General features: G+C 59.1%; 1 protein-coding gene across 13 annotated transcripts in view; it reads right to left on the bottom strand.

Annotated features, from left to right (window-relative positions):
• Nucleotides 1-18,174, bottom strand: part of VAV2 (vav guanine nucleotide exchange factor 2) — a 179,712-nt gene that overhangs the window by 73,791 nt on the left and 87,747 nt on the right. For 12 of the 13 annotated variants that reach the window (XM_089913958.1, XM_089913959.1, XM_089913963.1 and 9 more), the window contains one exon: nt 8,669-8,727. The exons of the other annotated variant lie outside the window; for it this stretch is intronic. In XM_089913958.1, coding sequence (XP_089770084.1) covers nt 8,669-8,727 — 59 coding nt within the window. The remainder of the gene's footprint in view (nt 1-8,668; nt 8,728-18,174) is intronic. 13 annotated transcript variants of the gene reach the window in all.

Here is an 18,174-nt window from a genome sequence, read left to right as displayed (position 1 = left end):
ATCCTGACCGCAGCAGCAGCCGGCACGGAGGAGGGGCGCGACAGGAGACCCACAGTGGGAAGGATGACCCAGGTGACATCGGGGGGGACTGTCCCTTTATTACCAAAGCCCCTCTCCCGACAGTGAGATGAGTGGGACTCAGGCTTACTGAGCGCTGCTGTCACACCGCATAACTGGATGTACCCAAAGCACCAGACCGTTCCCCTCCCACCAGCCACAGCTGGGAGCAGAGCTCAGGGCTGCACAGAGAGCAGCGCTGACCTGGTGGCCCCAGAGCTGGGCTTGGGGGGCGGGGGCTGGTGGCTAGCAGGGCCACATCCCCCCATACCGCTGGCCACACCGCGATGTCACATTCTGTTCCAGAGCATTTTTAATGACCTCACATCCCTTCTGCATATGGATAAATCCCACTGCAAAACAGGACAAGATTTCCTTCTCCTCTCTGAAAGCGAGCGGATAATGTTGCACAGCTGCCCAATAAATGTTTAATGGTGGCATTTGCTGAGAAGACAGCGTTTCATTGTTTTGCCTGTTACAGAGTGAAGCAGTCTTCGCTCCCTAGAGGGAAGGACAAGCCTGGGGAGGGGGGCGAGCTGGGGCTCCAGTGCCCGAGGACATTCTTACAGCCCCCAACACTGCATGTCGTTGGGGACAGGGCACCTGCCAGTGACGACACCGCTGTCCTTGGAGGCCCACCTCCCATCCCTGATAACTGGAGGGGGGCTCTGAACCCCAACCTCCCTGCCAGCCGCTGGCCTCCTCCTCGGCAGTCAGGTCTCAGGCTGGCAAGGGCTGTGCTGGGACCGGGTTGGGGCTCCTGGGGGCCCTTGCTCAGCTTTCAGGAGGTGCAGCTTTGCGCCCCCACGCACCGGGGATGCCAGAGGCTGAGGGACCCCTGCCTGGGCCCCGTCCCAGAGCTCGCTGCCCAGCAAAACCCACATCCCCGGGCTTGAAACAATAGAACTTCATTCTCTTGGTGCTGGAGGCCCCAAATCCTGAAATCAAGGGGCAGGCAGGGCCACAAGAGGCTCTGTGGGGAGCCCTCCGGCGTCTCCCAGCTCCCGGGGGCTCCAGACGGTCCTGGGCTTCGCAGCGTCACTCCAGTCTCTGCCTCCGCCTCCATCTCCAGGTCCCTCCTCTGTCCCTGGGTCCCTGTTCCGTGTGCCTCTTATAAGAACACCTGTCTTTGGATTTAAGGCCCACGGGGTAGTCAGGATGATCTCATCTCAAGATCTCTAATTTAATTACATCTGCAAAGACTTTTCCCCAAAGCTCACATTCACAGGTTCCACGGCATATCTTCTTGGGGCCACCACTCAGCCCAGGACACCTGCCCTCCTGCGGGCTCACCGGGGGCCCCATGGGAAGCCAGGGCTGGGAGGCAGCGTCCTCAGGCCTCGCTTTGAGAACTGTGTTCGGGCCACTCCACACTGGCCCTCGCCCCGGGCTCTGACCATCAGCCAAGTGAGCCTCCTTTTCAGAGAGCAGGAAACAGGCCCAGGGCTAAGAAACCTGCTAAAAATCACACCGGCAGCCCAGACCCAGGTCTCTTAGGCCCTTAACCCCGTGCCTGTGGCCTGGGGTCGCGCTCCGGCTTCTCCCCACACCCTGCCCTGCACACGGCTGCCTGTGACCGGGGTCCGGTGTCCATCTCCGCACCTGACAGTGACTGGTCCCCCATGTGTCCCAGCACCTGTGCAGGGCTGCTGGCATCCCCAAGCACTGACAGAATGAATGAATGAATGAATGGGCAAAGGAATGAATGAATGAGCAGACGACTCCCTGGGCCCCGTCACCACCTGCTCGGGAAGCTCTCTGGGCCTCAGTTTCCCCGTGTGTAAAAGTGGGGGATGAAGGGCCAGGTGTGGGAGCCGAGGAATCGGAATGGGGAGATTCACACTCGGCCTGCCCCAAGCCTCCCAGCCTCCCAGACAGGTGCGGGCAGATCCCCCATGCAGAGAGGGTCCTTCTCCTCCTCCTGTCCCTCAGTGCTCTGGACCTACTACATGCCAGGCCCTGTGCTGAGACCGTCACGGCCATCCTGTGGATCCTCACAACAGCCCAGGGAGGGGGCTACCACTCTGACCCCACTTTACCCAGGAGGCCATGGAGGCTGGGGGCGTGCAGAAACTGACCCAGCACCCCAGCACCGCCCCCAGTCGGCCGGGTCACTTCGTCATCCGCCCTCCACTGCAACACACTGTCGAGGGCCTGCTCCATGCTGGGGATCACTCTGCCAGCCATTGACCACCTCAGAGCACCACGTGGAGACCAACCAACTGACGTTTATGTGAAAGAGGACAGATGGAGGAAGGGTGGCAGGACGGGGTGTGGACGGAGAAGCGGAAGCACAGATGGGTGCACGGATGAGGGCACAGGTGACGGGCAACTGGAAGAAGGGATGGACAGACAGATGGGTGGATGTGTAAGTGTACTGATGACGGGTGCAAGGAAGGATGGACGGACGGACAGACAGATGGTGGGTTGGATGGGCAGAAGGACAGGCGGGCAGGTGGGTAGGTGAATGGGAGGGAGCGAGTGAGGGTGGGGGAGGGGAGGGAACAACAATAAAAGTCCATTAGCTCAGCCAGATGCACATGTTCTGTGGGCACGTCTAGCCGGCAACGACTGCGACGATCTGGGAGTGCGGCAGAGAGACATTCAGCTGCGCTGTGTCTTTTTAAAGACCCCCGCCCGCCGCGGAAGCTCCAGCTGGCTACTCACGCCCCTCCTGCCGGGCTGCATCCCGCTTCTCCTGACCACCTCCAGCACGGATCACCTCCCCGCTGCCCCGCGGGAAACGGCCAGTTAACTTCTTTTTGAACAAACGTGTCCCTTTCCAGCTCTCGTGCCCACAGTGGTAGCGGCAGAGAGAAGCAGACACAGCGCTCCTTCAAAATTCTGCGCAGGGGTGAGTGATGGGTGAAAGGAAGCGGCCCTCCCGATGTCTGCGGTGGCGACGGACTCAGGAAGAGTCAACCGGCCACCGTTTGCCACCGTCTGTCCAGCACGCGGCCCGCCTCCTCCATGCCGTCCTCCCGACAACCCCATTCACAGATGGGGCCCAGGCTCAGCTGCCGGTGGCAAGCACTCAGGTGTCCAGGGAAGGACGCTGCAGGCCCTGGATGGTGGGGAAGGTTCAGAGGCTCCATGGTGCCTCCCGGGAGCTCCGTCCCCGTGGCCAGCGTGGACAGGACACGGTCTTGGTGTCGCCAAGGCCAGCGTTGGGTTCTTCCTGCTGCCCCAGGGCTGTCCCCTCCTCCCCGAGTGTGTCACCAAGTGGGGGGAGAGGGTTCTCGGCAGGGGGTTTAATGCAACAGTAGATTCCTTCCCGGGAGGGCCCTGCATGCAAGCAGGTGTCACCTTGTTAGGAGAATGCGAAAGGAATTCACACACTGCGACCACTGTGTTCGCCAGGCGGGGGCCCCACACTGGCCTCAGCTGCCCCTCCTTATTCTGAGGTGGGTTCTGTGTGAGGACACCTGCGAGGCCAGAGTGGGGGGACAGGCCAGGCGGAGCCCCATCCGCACCTGCTCCCTCGAGCGAGGGCCTGGCCCACACAACATGCACTGCTTTGAGGCATGAAGCACCGCACCCCACCCCACCCAGTGACGGCGGGTCACCAGCCTCGGCTGCCACATCACAGCAGCTCTGGGGTCCTTGAAACAAAGGAAACCAAACTGACCAGGCCTGACTGCCCACCCTCCCCTGCCTGCACGCCCTCCTCCAACACCTCCCAGACAGGAGCTCCCTCCCCACCAGCCTTGCCTCTGCCATGAGGAGCACCCTCCCCTTCTAGAACCTTCTACAGAGCCCCAGGCAGGATCAGGAACACTGCAGGCGCCGCTGCCCCAATTGGTGGGATCCCTCCGTTCAGGTGAGAAACGCTTGGGAGTAAGACAGGGGTGATGGTGGCACAACACTGAATGTGTGTGAGCTGCCACCGAACCGTGCACTTCAAAGGGATGAAGCTTATGTGAAGTTTAGTGCAACTCAATAAAAAGCCAGAGAGCACAAGACAGGGTGGTGGGGCTGGGCTAGGACCAGGGAATCAAAGACGGAGGCTGGTCCCTGCTCCCAGAAGCACTCAGCCCAGTGAGGACCCAGAACCCAGCCCACCACCCGGACCCAGCGCGGCGTGTGTGCAGACGTCCACGCGCCCGGGGCGCCACGACAGGCCCCCACCCGCTCCTAAGGCTCCTGTCCCATGCCATCTGCGTTCACTCCCACTGCTGCTGTCACAAAGCACCACAGTGGCCCCAAGCAACACGGGTTTACTATCTTGCAGTTCCGGAAGGTGAGAAGTCTGCAATGGGTCTTAGGGACTAAAATCAAGGTGTCAGCAAGGCTGGCTCCTTCCGGAGGCTCCAGGGGAGGATCCGTTTCTCTTCCAGCTTCTGAGACGACCCGCGTTCCTTGGCTCATGGCCACATCACTGCAACCTCCTCTGTGTGTTGTCACACCCCCTTCCTCTGACTCTGACCCTCCTGCCGCCCTCTTACAACTACATTTTTATAGATGTAAGTACATCTTTAAAAACGCAACCTGCAGAGAACCGTTTCCCTGTCACACAGGGTCCAGGAGTTAGGAGGTGGATGTATCTTTTGGGGGGCCACCTGTCGGCCCACCACCCAGCCAGCAGCCCATGGGCGTTCACTGAGTGTCAGGGGCTGCACTAAATCACGCTGCACAGTGTACGGGCTCACGGCAACCTTGCGTGGCAGGGAGAGCTTTCCCAGCCTACAGAAGAAGAGACAGAGGGTCCAAGAGCTTCCCTGCCTAAGGTCACTCAACAAGCAGGTGGCTGACAGATGAGACCTCCGCCGGCGGGGGGCGCCTTGGCTTCACCTTTCAGTTTCAGCCGCAGAGAGGGTCTCACAGTCTCCTCCTTCCCAGCCATTCCCAGCAGTGATGATCCCTCAGTCTGGAGGGCCGGCTCCGGCTGCGACAAGGACCCACATCCCCACACGCTGAGCTGGGTGGCTCCCCAGGGATCACCCCCACCGCACACACACATCATTCCTGATCCCCCAGCCAGCACCAGGGTGCGGCTCTTTGCTTAAGTCTCCTAGTCATCAGCCTCTGGGAAGCATGATTGGGGCTTTTGTGGAAAATCGGCTCATTATGCACAGAGCAAGCGTTGTGAAAATGATCATTTTTCTAAAGGACCATGTTGGGCTCCTATCCAGCCACGAAAGAAAAGAGGAAGAGATTCTGCAGGGCTGCAGGCTTGGTCTGTGGGTTTTCAAAACAGAAAAGGGTTTGGCTAAAGGAACACCTTCTGCTAATTAACAACACTGTGAGATGCTCTTAAGGGAAGGGAGCACAGTGAGCGTTTTGTGTCAGCGCCGGTGGCTCCCAGAATGGTAAACTGCCCGTGAAAACTCAACCTGTACGGCGCACGAGGAGAGACGATTCAAACGCGTTGTGCTACAGGGGCGGTCGGAGCCGCCTCCCAGGCTCAGGGTGGGTGAGCCGTGTGAAGTGATGGAGGTCCTGTCCCCAGGGGGCTGCGGAGGGAAGGGACCCTGGGAAAGTTCTGGATTGGGGCTCAAACAAGGAGGGAGAAGAAACACAGGGTGGGGATGGGGCACAGGGGAAACCGAGGGATACGGACGGGGAGGAGATGCAGGTGAGCCGGGCAGCTCTTCCTGCAAAGGCTCTGCTCCTGCCGGGAGGCCCTGCCTCTTCCTTTTGTCTGCAAACACCTCCCCCCATCCCCTTCATTTCCCCCTCCCCCGTGTGCAGTAAAGGGTTAACTCAGCAGACCTGGGCTGCCCACACCCTGCACATTCAAGAAAGATCAGGTCCTGGTCCGTTGGCTCCCGGCAGGGACCTCTGTGCCCTTGGGATGTCCTGCTGATAAGAGCATCTTTGTCTACCTGGGGGGCCCTGGGCCCAGCCACAGAGTCTGGGAAATGATGGGGTTTATGGTGGGGCCACCGCTCGACCTCTGCAGGGGCTGGAGGCTAAGGTCACCCACGTGGGCAGTCAGCCACGTCTACATGACCCACCCCAAACGAGAACCTGGGCACCAAAGCTCAGGGGGACTTCCCTGGCTGGCAACCCTCACCCATGGCATCACACATCGTTCTGGGAGAATGAAGCACTGTCCATGCAACTCCTCGGACAGAGGAGACCTGGAAGACTCGTGCATCGTCCCTCCTGGACGCCAGTTCATGTGCCTTTTCCATCTGCTAATTTGTATCTGGTTCCTTTTGCTGTAATAAACCAGAATCTTGAGTATAGCGGCTTTGCTGAGTTCTCTGAGTCCCAGCGAATCGTCAGACCCGAGGGTGGTGTTGGGGGCCCCGATGCACCCTGTTACATCACTGCAACAAACTACAGTATGTGTTGAGCCCTTCCGTGGGCCAACACTGACCTCGGGATTTACGTGCCTTATCTGAATGAACCCTGATGAGCCCCCTGGGTGAATCCCCATCCACCAACTCAGAGAGGGGCTTCCCACACAAGGCACACAGCCAACACGATGCAGGGTTTACAGCCAGGTCTCACCAACTCCGCAGCCCAGATCGCAACCCTCTCTGCTCACCATTGCCCTAAGGGTCTTCATTCCCCATCCAGGGGGCCACTGTGCCCACACACTGCCCGGGCGGCTCCCGGAATAGGGAGGGGAGAGGGCAGGTTTCCAAGTTCACCTGCCAGCCTCGGAGAGCACCACGGGAGCAGCCTGGGAGGCACCTGGGTCATGGGGCGGGGGCCCTGGGACCATGGGGGCGGAGAGGTCAGGGGAGATGGGGGGATGGGGGCGAGAAGGCCAGGAGGAAGGGCACCGCCCCGTCCCCCAGGAGCCTCCACACTGATCAGAGGTCACACGCCCGCTCTCAGGCCCCTCACCACCTTCTAAGCCACCGGCAGACCCTATGGCTGGCTGTCAACCCTCAGGGAAACTGAGGCTCCAGGAGCCTGTAGACAGGGCGGCCCCAGCCTCGGTCACGGGCCTCGGGCACGGCAGGGCACGGCGTGGGGAGCCTGGCACGGTGCTCAGGCCACCGCAGGACCGAGTCCAAGCACAGCCAGCTGGCTCGTCCGCCCCAGGGGCACTGCGGGGCTCCCTGGCAGCGGGCCCCTGTTTGGGAGGATGTTTAATGGATTGAGAGAAAAGCTCACGTTACGTGACAAAGCAGAGAAAATGACTAACTTCTGTGGCAGGACTTCATTCCCACCTACGTGTACATGTAGACACGCGCACAGGTGGAGAATGTGCTGGAACGGGTAAGAGGCAACCCAGAACACCGCCTGTCGTCCCGGGCTAGCGGGGGAAAGAACGGACGACCATTTCTGGGAAAAACACAAAAAAATCCACGTACTGTCTTTGTATCCAGAAACAACTCGCTTTTCTCAATTAAACATTTTTAACGTGTCCCTATTACAGACAAAAGCTACAATGAAAACCAGCCCATGCAACTGGGGGCCTCACAGCTGAAGTTCTAGAACGTAGGCTGGGTGGTGGGTACAGGGGTTTCGTCTTAATGTTATTCCTTGTACCCTAAACGTGTTATAAATATTCTCGAATATGTGTTTAATAGCAGCTTAAAAACATTTTTAAACAGCCTATCCTTCAGCTGACGTTAAAAAAAAATCCTCAATTCAATGAAATTTCTGAGTCCTTGGAGAACCCAACAGAGAAAGAGGTTCTGGGTGGGTTCCCTAATATTTGCGTCTGTTCCGGTGACCCTCTGGACCTGGGCAAACAGCCCCACCAAGGGTCCCACTGCAGTAGGCACCCTGGTCCTGGGACCCCCCAGCCCACGCATGTGTAGCGCCCCCCTCTACGACAACACCAGGGTGAAGCCCCTCCGTAGTTCCACCACCCTCACAAAGTCGCCTGTACCCAGCCAGGTGCGACCCCATCCACTCCACCCGCAGGAGGAGCTATTTCTGCCCTCCCAAGCTTCTCATCCCCACCCTGCTAGCCCACAATCCCCAGGGACATCGAGGAAGGGAGGCCCCGTGCTTGTCCTCACCGGATATGGAACCTGGTCTCCCTGACCCCAATCCATGGGTCAGAATACACAATGACCAGTCCTTACCCGGGGCTGCCGCCCCGTCCCCCTCCCCCGTGGCCAGCATGCCCCCATCCCCCCATCTCCCCTGACCCCTCCGCCCTCACAGTTCCAGGGCCCCTCGCCCCACGACGTCCACGTGTCAGGGACGAGAGATCAGACCAACGGGGGCCATGGGATTCTCTGCAATCCAAGCAGAATTAAAGCTGAGTGGAGAGATTCCTGCCGGGAGGCCTGCAGCCCCAAGCAGACAGGTCCCCTGGCTCGGCCCCATCACAGCAGACAAACACTGCTGCTTCATGCGAGGCAAGACCCACTTCTGATGTGTGGAGAGTGCATTTAGGTAGGCGATGATCTGTGAAAGGATTAATCTGCAGATCTTATTACCTAAATCGAGAGAGATTTTGCAGCCATCAGTAACACGCTGCAAGATTTCCCCGGTGGGAGCTGAAGCCTCTCCCCTCCTCCCCACCCCTTCCAGCCGCTGCCAACAGGCAACCCGACAACACGCTGAAAATTCATGAGAAAGGCACAGGGCAGACGGTGTCTGCTCAAAACTCCAATATCTGTGACAGGGCACGCGGACGGTGGATGAAGATGAAAGGGCAGGCACTCAGCAGCACGCGTTCCGCGAAGCTCACCTGATCCCTTTGGTCTGAGCCAAGTTGTGCAGGGAGAGCCTCGACACGGCCGAGATGACCTGGGGGGAGACGAAAAGATGCTTCTGTAATTTCACCAGAAAGCCTAAAGTCATCATAAAACTGTAATGAAGCGTTTTGTAGGTGTCGAGAACAGTTCACTGAGCCCGTTTCATCTTGGTAAACAATAACGAAAAAAACACAGCGTAAGATTTTTTAGGCAAGACACCTCTTTTGTATTTGTCGTGCAAAATATGTCATTTTGGTGCACTAATATTTGCCGAGGGCTGCTGCACGCCCGGCGCAGCGCCCTGGAGAGGAGCAGGGCTGGGCTCACAGCCCCCCGCTCTGCCGACTCCCGGGGCTCCGACATCAACCGCTCCCTGAGTCTCGTTCTCCCCCAGGAGAGGGTCTGCCTCATCGGGGCCACTGAGAGTCTGTCTGCTCAGACATCGTGCCTACAAAGTGCTCACCCCAGGCTCCTGTTCTGCAAGTTACCATATGTTTAATAACAACTCCTGTTCCGAGGAGGTGCTGATACATTTCAGAGATGGGGAAACAGTGGCCCAGAGAGGTCAAGAGATTTCCCCAAGGTGACACAGCAGCCCGGGGCACAGCGTAGAGGCAAACATCCCAGCATAATGCTCCCTTCCCCTCCAGCCCCTCCTCTCTCCAGTATGACCATTTAAACAGATGCCCGGCGCCCTGGGGGGTCGGGGTGTAGAGGGGAAACGAAGCAGCCCAGGTTCAGATTTCATGAGGGGATCCCAGCAGGCACTCCCCAGACCGACAAGGCTTGTCAAAGTCAAGTTCCCGAAGTGCCCGGCGAGAAGCACTTCCAACCTGCCGCCCCCGCCCCAACCCGGTCCTGCCCCGTGTCCAGCCCCCTCCAGACACACAGGCCCCGCCCAGCTCCCAGCCTCAGAGGCCTCAACGCGGCCGTTCCACAGATCTCCAAAATGACCAGTGGCAAGAAGGGATGAGGCTCCACAGATGGTCATGGGGTAATGGAGGCCGGGAGAGGGCGGTGACTGACCCCGAACACAGAGCATCACGCACTCGAGAATGACTCACAACTCACATAAGCTGCTCACGATTCCCGGCAGGACTGACGGGGCACCTGCCGTGCCAGACACTTGAGCACCGAGGAGGCAGGGGCAAGCCTCGACCCTGAGAGCCAGCTGCGTGTGCACGGGTGCGGGTGTGGGTGCGCGTCTGAGGACGGGGAACATGAACGTGGCCCGTGATGACCACTTGCTAAAGTCACAGACACCCTCTGCTGAGCGCCGGCTGTCTCAGAAACTGAGTCTGACGGGCCTTTCGTGGCCATCATCCCAGCGAATCCTCACACCCCTAAAGGCCAGGCCTGCCGTGCACACTTGGGAGACGGGAAAACTGAGGCTAGGTCACCTTCCCGAAGTCCCCCATCCGGGACACACGCCTCCGACTTCCTTGTGGGCAGCTCTCCTTCTAGCAGGAATTTCTTTTTAAAAAGGAGGGGGAGAGAACCCCAAACCATACAGAAGGGCCCTTTCTCAGCTGGCGAGACGGGAGATTGGGCCAACAAGCTGAGTGCTGTGCGCTGTCTTCCGGTAGGGGTTCTATTTCAGGGGCCGGGACGCACGGAAGTTATGAATACAAAGAATGACAGGGTTCTTCTGTGTTTTCTCAGACAAGACTCAATGGGTTTATTGTGCAGCTGGCCCAGCCAGGGCTGCCACACTTGTGTGCTCCGAGAGGCCTTTCACAAACAATGAGCAACTTGGCTTCTGCCGTTATTCTTGGCTTTTAAGGGCTCTAAATATTTAGGCAGAACAAAAATTAAAGCAATGTTGCTTGATGGCCTTATAGTTACTAGATAGAATGCTGGAAGTGTTAGGGCCAAAGGGCTTAGCAACTAGAGGGCACACACGCCACCCCTCTCCTACGCCTACCGTGGCAGGCATCGCTAATCAACTGCCGCACTCCTCCGCGTGGAGCCAGACACAGGCCTAGAGTCAGTCCTTCCTGCGGAGTCCACACGAGGCACCAGCAGCCCGCCAGCATCGGCACAGGAGACGAAACCTGTCTGCCAACCTGCAGTCAGGGCCGAGGCCGAGTCCCATACAGGTGGAGCCCAGGACAGGGAGGAACTGCCACAGCGGAGTGAGCTGAGGCCAGGAGACCGGTCCCTGTGTCCACGTGTCCACAGTCCCAGCGGACAGAATGGCTTCTCCTGCTGCCAGGACCACAGCAAAGCTCAGTCCTGAGCTCTCAGTCGCTTTGCTCCAGGCTGGAACCTGTCACTAGCAGTCTGTAAAGGGCTCCGCTCTGGATGTGTATCACCGGACAGGAGCAGCTCCTTAAACGGGGTTCACAGGATTAACTGTCCCAGCTCTGCCGGAGGTGCCCTGCCCCTCGCTCCGCGTGGGCTGTGCATTTCCTGGCTGGTGTCTGTGCAAGAAGGGAAATCTCAGGTCTCACCAGGGGGGACCTCACTCCAGTGACCAGAGGCCCAGGGCAGGGGCTGCTAGGGAACAGACGTGGGACCCCTCAGAGCCGTGGGGTCAGATGAGGGGCACTGGCCCCGCGTGAAAGGTTAGGGGTGCGGGGGGCGTGAAGCACCTCAGCGGCTTCCCGAGGCGCCTTTGGCCGGTGCCTGCCCCACCCCAGGATGCAGGAGCTGGGCTTCCCCAGAGGCATCACTCTCCCGGCCCACAGTCCCTGCCAACTCCTCTGAAAACGTAAATGTCAAAGGATGACATTTCCCCAACTTTTATCTCCATTTCTCATCTGCATCCCTGATAATGAATGAAAAGACACGGCACCTGCTCTCCCTCCTCCCTCCCTCTTCCCCTTCCCTCCACATACAAGCGGCTCAGACCTTTGGGCTCAGCGATCCACCAACTGTTCCCGCCTGGGCCCACGGAGCCTCAGCTCCAGGCAAACAAAGAAACGTGTGTGCAGGGGCCGGGCACGGGATTGACAGGAGAAGGGTGTGCGCCCACGGGGACCAGTCCTGCTGGGAGGAGAAACGTGCACGGCCAACTCCCCAAAGCCACGGCTGTCTGTGCTGTTCACTTGCATCTACGTCTTGACTGTGACTTTTAATGTTTCAGCTCCTTTAAGACTCGGTGAAGGAACAAGAACGGGTGTGACAGCCCAGAGGCTGGGAGGCCGGGGTCCGGGGTCTGGACCCTGGACGGCAGTCTTGGCTCCGTCCCCACCAGGCGTGGCCTGCTTCGACCCTGCAGCTCTCCACCCGGCCTCCATCCGGGCAGACAGATTCCCAGACACCGGTGGCCAACCAGCTTCCACACGTGCATGGGAGGAGCTTTAGAGTGCAGACCCCCGGGCCCAGGCCAAAGGCTGGGACAGAGGTGGCGGCTCCTCCTCAGAAGGTGGCCCAAGCAGAGCATGTGTGGGGCTCGGCTGGGGGCCACCGGGGCGGGTCTGGGCTGCAGCCAGATGGTCTGCTGGGGAGGAGGAGCCCAGACAGTCCTGGGTTCAAATCCGGCCCCCCTGCCTCAGTTTGCCTGTCTGTGAAATGGGGGAGAAAAGCGCGTCTCTCATGTGACTCTGCTGGACTCGGCGGAACGTGTGTCAGGTGGCTGGCCTGCAGCAGGTGCTCACAAACGGCTCACAGAAGGGGGTTTTGCACAACCAGGGGAGCGAGGAGATCCACGCGGTGATTAAGGGTTGCCTCACCCACCCCCTATTCAGATGAAAACACAGGAAGAGGGCGAAGCTCCTGGCTTCAGGCTCGCGCCTTTGTTACGACTTAAGAAGAGCAGTTCAGGACGAGGGCTGAAGAGGCAGACAGAGACCAGAGGCCGAGGGAGAGGTGGAGAGATGAGGAGACAGAGAGGGGATCTCGGACTCCAAGAAGCAGCATCATTCAGGGGTCTCCAGGGGGAGACAGGGAGGACAGCCCGAGGCCTCCGGGCAGCTCTGGACCTGTTACCCCTTTGCTGAAGCCTCTGCTGAAACCTGCACGGGGAAGCAGCCAGACAGCGGCCTCAAGGGCCTGGCCCCGAGTGGGTGGAGACGGCTCTGGGCTGCCGGGCTTGCCAACCCTCCTCTGCTCAGGTCGTCCCTGGGCTGCAGGAGGCCCAGCCATAATCAGTCAGCCTCCTGCCCAGCAAGGGCTGTAACTCAGGTGAGGACTCACCTTCTACTGCTCCGGGGCAGAGTTTGCAAACTGCAGGTGTTGACCCACTGGTGAGGCGTAAACTTGGACGGGTCCTAACGGCATTTTTTCAGTGAAGTAGGATAGGATGGGATGGAAAAGGATGGGACGGGACGGGAAGGGATGGGATGGGGTGGGATGGGATGATATGGGATGGTAAGGGGTGGGGGTGGGGGGGATGGGATGGGATAGGACAGGGCAGACAATACCAGAAAAGAGAAGTAAATTAAGTATGATCTCATGAAAATTTTGTTTCAGTCTAGAGGACATGAATGATTTTAGCTTCTCTGACGTAGTCACTCATCAAATGTTTAATGCGCGCTGCTAAGTGCAGGCACCGTGCCTCGTGGTCGGGACATAATAGAGGGTGGATCAGATTCAGGGCCACTTTGCTCCCCAACAGGCGCCATCTCAGAGCTCCGAGAGCCCCAGGAGGCTCCCTCCCATGAGATAGGCTGGACTGAAATTGTGGCCCCATTTTACAGACAGGAATTCAAGGCCCAGTGACCCACGGACTCGCTCAAGCTTACACAGTCAGCTGTGGCTCTGAGAGGAGAACCTTCTGTTATCCACCCCGCTGTACCTTTGGTGGGATGGGGGAGGGGTCCGTGACATGTCTCTCAGCCTCCATGCTTTCCCCTTTCCCTACAGGGCGAGCAGAGGCCATGGTTCCAGGGGCTCCATGCAGACAGCTTCAGGCATCCCAGACAATCGACACCTTTCATGTCCCATGGTCAGCTTTTCCAAGCTCTTCTGGGGCTGGCATCACATCTGACCTTCAAAACCAGGCTCTGAGCTGCCTCTTCACATTTCACAGGTGAGAAAAACTGCAGCTCACCGAGTTTACATGATGGCCTAAATCACAGAGTGACTTTAAGAATGCTCAAAGAATATCTGGGGATTTGGGTGGGTGTGTGGATGAGCAGACGTGTAGATGGGTGGGTGAATGGGGGATGGATGGATGATCCGTTGATTGGATGGGTGGACAGACAGGATCAACAGCAAAGGCTCCAATGAGAGCCTGCCTCCCAATCCCCACTTCTTAGTTATGAGAACCTGAGCTACTGTTTATTGAGCCCTTACTAAGTGTCATAGGGTTAGCATGACGCAAACATGGTTCCTGCGTGGAAGGTTCCCTCCCCCCAACTCTCCACTTACTAAGACGCTGGGGACTAGAGAGCACACGAACCCTGCCCCAGGTCACCCAGCAATAAGTGGCTCACTTAGGAACTGGACCCAGTCTGTGTCAGCCGATCCCGCGCTCCCATCAGCTGTGCCATACCCCACACGGGAGCCCGCGGTGGGCAAAAAACCCCCCAACTCCTCTCCAGGCCCAACCAGACCACATCTTCCAGCCTCGCCTGCAGTTACTGGGAACAGACATCAAGCAGGCTGCTTTGCAGACCTAGCTCACGAAACCGCCCTGCTCCTGGGGTGACCTTGAAAGCCCCACTTAAAGGTGGCAAAGCCGCCATCAGCCTGGATCCCAGAAGGCCTGCGTGGAGCAGAGGCCACACACGCACGCACGCACGCACGCACGCGCACTCTCTGCCCGCTGGGAAGCTCTCTGAATGGTTCCGCCACCTCCCGTGTAAGCCAGCCCAGCCCAGGTCTATCCGTCATGGCAGCTCTGCTGTCATCACACAAAACGTCACTGCCCTGCAACTCAAAATGTGAACCTAAGAATGGGCAGAGACGATCCAGTGCAAGAACAGAGATGGCTACAAGTCGGCCTTTAAAAGGGCCGGACGGGGCTTCCCTGGTGGCGCAGTGGTTGAGAGTCCGCCTGCTGATGCAGGGGATGCGGGTTCGTGCCCCGGTCTGGGAAGATCCCACATGCCGCGGCCGCTGAGCCTGCGCGCCCGGAGCCTGTGCTCCGCGACGGGAGAGGCCACAACAGTGAGAGGCCCGTGTACCGCAAAAAAAAAAAAAAAGGGGCCGGACGGCTGCCCAGTCGCTGACAAGTGGGCTTCCTGCCCCAGCTCCCCTCGGTCATTAGGAATCATTAAGCAGGAACTGCACAGGCCAGCAAGACTTTCTTATCAGCCAGAACCACTCATCTGCGAACACACCAGCAGCTCCGAGGAGACAAAACGGGCCAGATGATCAAACTCATTTAAATACGTTGCCCGGAAACTCACCTATCGGGGAAATCTACAGCTAACTCAGCCGCGTATTTAGAAGCAAATCATTATAAATTGCTTTCTCCAGCTCAGCCGGCATTGCCCTTCCTTTTTTCCTCTTTCCGCATCAAGAGCAAAAAAGGTCAGAAACACTTGTGCTGTTGCCTTCGGAATGACAAGCGGCCGGCAAGGAGTGATTCATTACGAACCACGGGCAACCACAGCTCCGTGTTCAAGCTCTGCCACTAGAAGGCCGGGAAACAAAAGCCAGTGGGGAGCACGGTCACCTCTTAGCCACCGCCTTCTGCACAGCAGTGCCGCGGCACCTAACAGATGGGGTTTTCCTTCAAGGGTGCCAAAAGGATGCGGGGAGATGGGAGGGAGCCAGAGCCCAAGCCCCAAGACAGCGATACAGAATGAAAAAGAAAAAAATGCCACTCACAGAGCCAAGTGACCCGCAGCAACCTGGGAGGGGAGTGCTCGGAGGGAGGGTCTGGTAGCCTTTAGAGGGTCGGAGCTTGAAAGTGATTTAGGAGGAAAGAAAAAGTTAGGCTAAGAAAGCAAAGACTGTGGATATCTCAGAATTGGCCCACTGCTCTGTCGTGCCCTTGAACTGAGCTTTCAGTGAGATCTGAAACGATTCCCCAAATCTAGCTGCACTTCCTCTCTCGGTGGGTCCAGATTAAGACCTTCAAACGCAGGGAGAAGAGACCACCCCGAGCCTCAGCGACCAGCAGCCCAAATCTTCACAGCTCGGACTCTGTAGCTGCTGACGTCTACGACCCAACACAGAGGGATCCCTGAGCCCCGGGCCCTCTCGGACCTGTGACGGTGGGCTCACACCGCTCTGCCTACAGGGCACCTCCAGCGGAGCCAGCGCCTGGCAAGCCCTCAGCTCCCTCTGTGCGTGGACACTCCTCCATCTCCACGGCCACACCCACCACGGGGGCTGCCCTGCTCTTACTTACAAGTTGAGAAAACTGAAGCCCAGAGAGGGACGGTGACAGGACCAAGGTCTCACCGCTGGTGGCGGGGACCGCACTGGAGCTCGGCTCCTAAAACACATAGGAGGCCCCGCAAAAGCAAGGACGCTGAGCACGTTTCCCAGCCACCTCCCCGGGGCCAGGAGACAGCCCTGGCCCCCACCTTACCCAAGGTGGGTGCTCAAGGAGGACAGGCTGGACCCTGGCTCCACTCTCTGCTCGGCCCTTTCTCTGAGCGTCCACCCCACCCCCCGGGCCTCAATTTCCTACTGGGAATGAAAGGCTGTGACCTAGTTTGGCGTTCCCCTGGCTCTGATCACATCTGAGAGTCCCGGGCCACGGCACACAGGACAGACCCAAAGGGCCTGGTGAGGCCCCTGGTGAGGGGGGCCAAGCAGAAGCCCCCAGGGACGTCACAGCTGTAAACGGTCCAGGGCCAGGAGCCTGGAGAGGAGGACGGCACGTGGCCCGGGGCCTCTGAGACCAGCTGACCAGTACACTGAGCCCAGGAGGGGAGATGGGGAGGGGCAGGGGCCACCGCCGTTCCTGCCCATGTCCTCTGCCGCCAGCACCCCTGCCCTCTCTGTGTCTCCGAGGCTACGCTTGGCGGGGGGTCGAGATTTAATATCCCCTCCGTCCTGACACCCTCCGGAGACCTGGAAGAGGAGGGCCAAGCGGCAGCCCCCGTCCCCCGGCACCATCCCCTCCCCACTGCAACCAGCTAAGGTGGCCAGCTGCCCCGGCCAGTGTGTAAGGGTGATGGGCCAGCGCCTATAACTCCAGAGGAGAAGGAAGCCCAGGACCCAGCCAGAGCAGGAAACGCCGGGGGCAGCACTCCATAACCCTGGGAACCAGGAAAGAAGAGGCTGGAAGGGAAGCTGGATCCAGATGTCCTCATGGAACACAGCGAGGGGTCAGGTGTGAACGGAGCATGCAGAGCCGCCCAGCCATGAGGCTCAGGGGCGCCTGCAACACACAGCGTCCATCCAAGAGTCCCTGGGCACCGGCTATCTATGGTCCCTGATCCATAACGTCGGGGCAAACGCTCCGTGATCACAGGGCTGGGAGAGGACCAGGGAGACCCTGAGCTGGAGCTGTTCCCAACGAGGAGGGTTTGCAGGAATCGGTCAGGAAACGTAAAATCCGTAGTGGAAGGAGCTTGGCAACCACCTGGTCCAAATTCTTCAATCTGCAGATGGGAAACCTAAAACCCAGCTAGGGAGATGTAAGTGATTTGCAAAGGCCACCCAGTAGCTTCCAGGCAGAGCCAGCCGGGGAGGCAGGGACGCCACTTGGAGCTCCAGGTCCCTGCCCTGACCGTCTTCATTGACAACCTCAGCTAACGTGCATCCAGGCCTCCCCCCGGCCAAGTCTTTACCAGGCTTATTTCTGTTTATTCCCCCAAACGCCCTCTCCACCGGGAGACACTCCTGCCAAACTTCCCATTTCACGGAGGAGCAACTGAGGCTCGGGGATTCACAGATGACAAGTGGTGAGCAGAGGTGGACGCAGCTCATCCATCCAGCTGCGGGGCCCCAGATCTTCACCCCGGCCCTGCCCCAGCAAGGCTGGTTCATCCACCCAACCTGAGGCCAACAGACAGCAGTGCAGGATCATAAACCCCAGAAGAGCAGGGTTGCTAAGTGAGGCCCTGAGGCCAGGAAGCCCGCCCACCACAATGGCGGCTTTGGGAGCCTGATGGGGTGGGTCCCCCCAGGCCACCACTCACCGTCTGTGAATGCGGCTCACCATCCCTCTCGACACTCCCTCCCACCTCCCTGTTAGCACAGCTGCTGATGGAGCTGCCAGGGCAGCAGGAGGCGAGCACAGGCTGGGCCTCCCCTCCCCCATCTGGCAGGTAAGAGGTGCGATGAAGGTGTGTCAAAACGTAGGAGGCATCTCAAAGCCAGCTGCAGACAGGCAGCGACACAGCTCCCCGCTGATCCGGGGCGAGGCCACAGCATCACGAGTCACTGCCCCGAAGGTAGGAGCATCCCAAGGGCGGCCCAGGGCTGCGATGCCCACACACTTTACAGAACAGCACTGGGCAGGGTGGGAGGAGCCCTCATCCCAGGAGGAGGCCTTGCCCTCCCGAAAGGCCCCCCGCTACACTTTTCCCTTCCCTCTTCCTAGTGGCGGAGACGGTGAACCAAGGGGCCAGGCAGCAGGCGTCTACACAGCCGGCTCCCTGAGCAGGTCCCCGGGGCCCACCCCAGACACACCTCCCTCTGCTGT

Source organism: Delphinapterus leucas, chromosome 6 (genome assembly GCF_059928025.1).
Source record: "Delphinapterus leucas isolate spDelLeu-1000000601 "Yukka" chromosome 6, BTC_Dleu_Yukka2, whole genome shotgun sequence".
Classification (NCBI taxonomy): Eukaryota; Metazoa; Chordata; class Mammalia; order Artiodactyla; family Monodontidae; genus Delphinapterus; species Delphinapterus leucas.
Note: the sequence above shows the minus strand (reverse complement) of the source record. Positions and strands in the feature narration are given on the sequence as shown.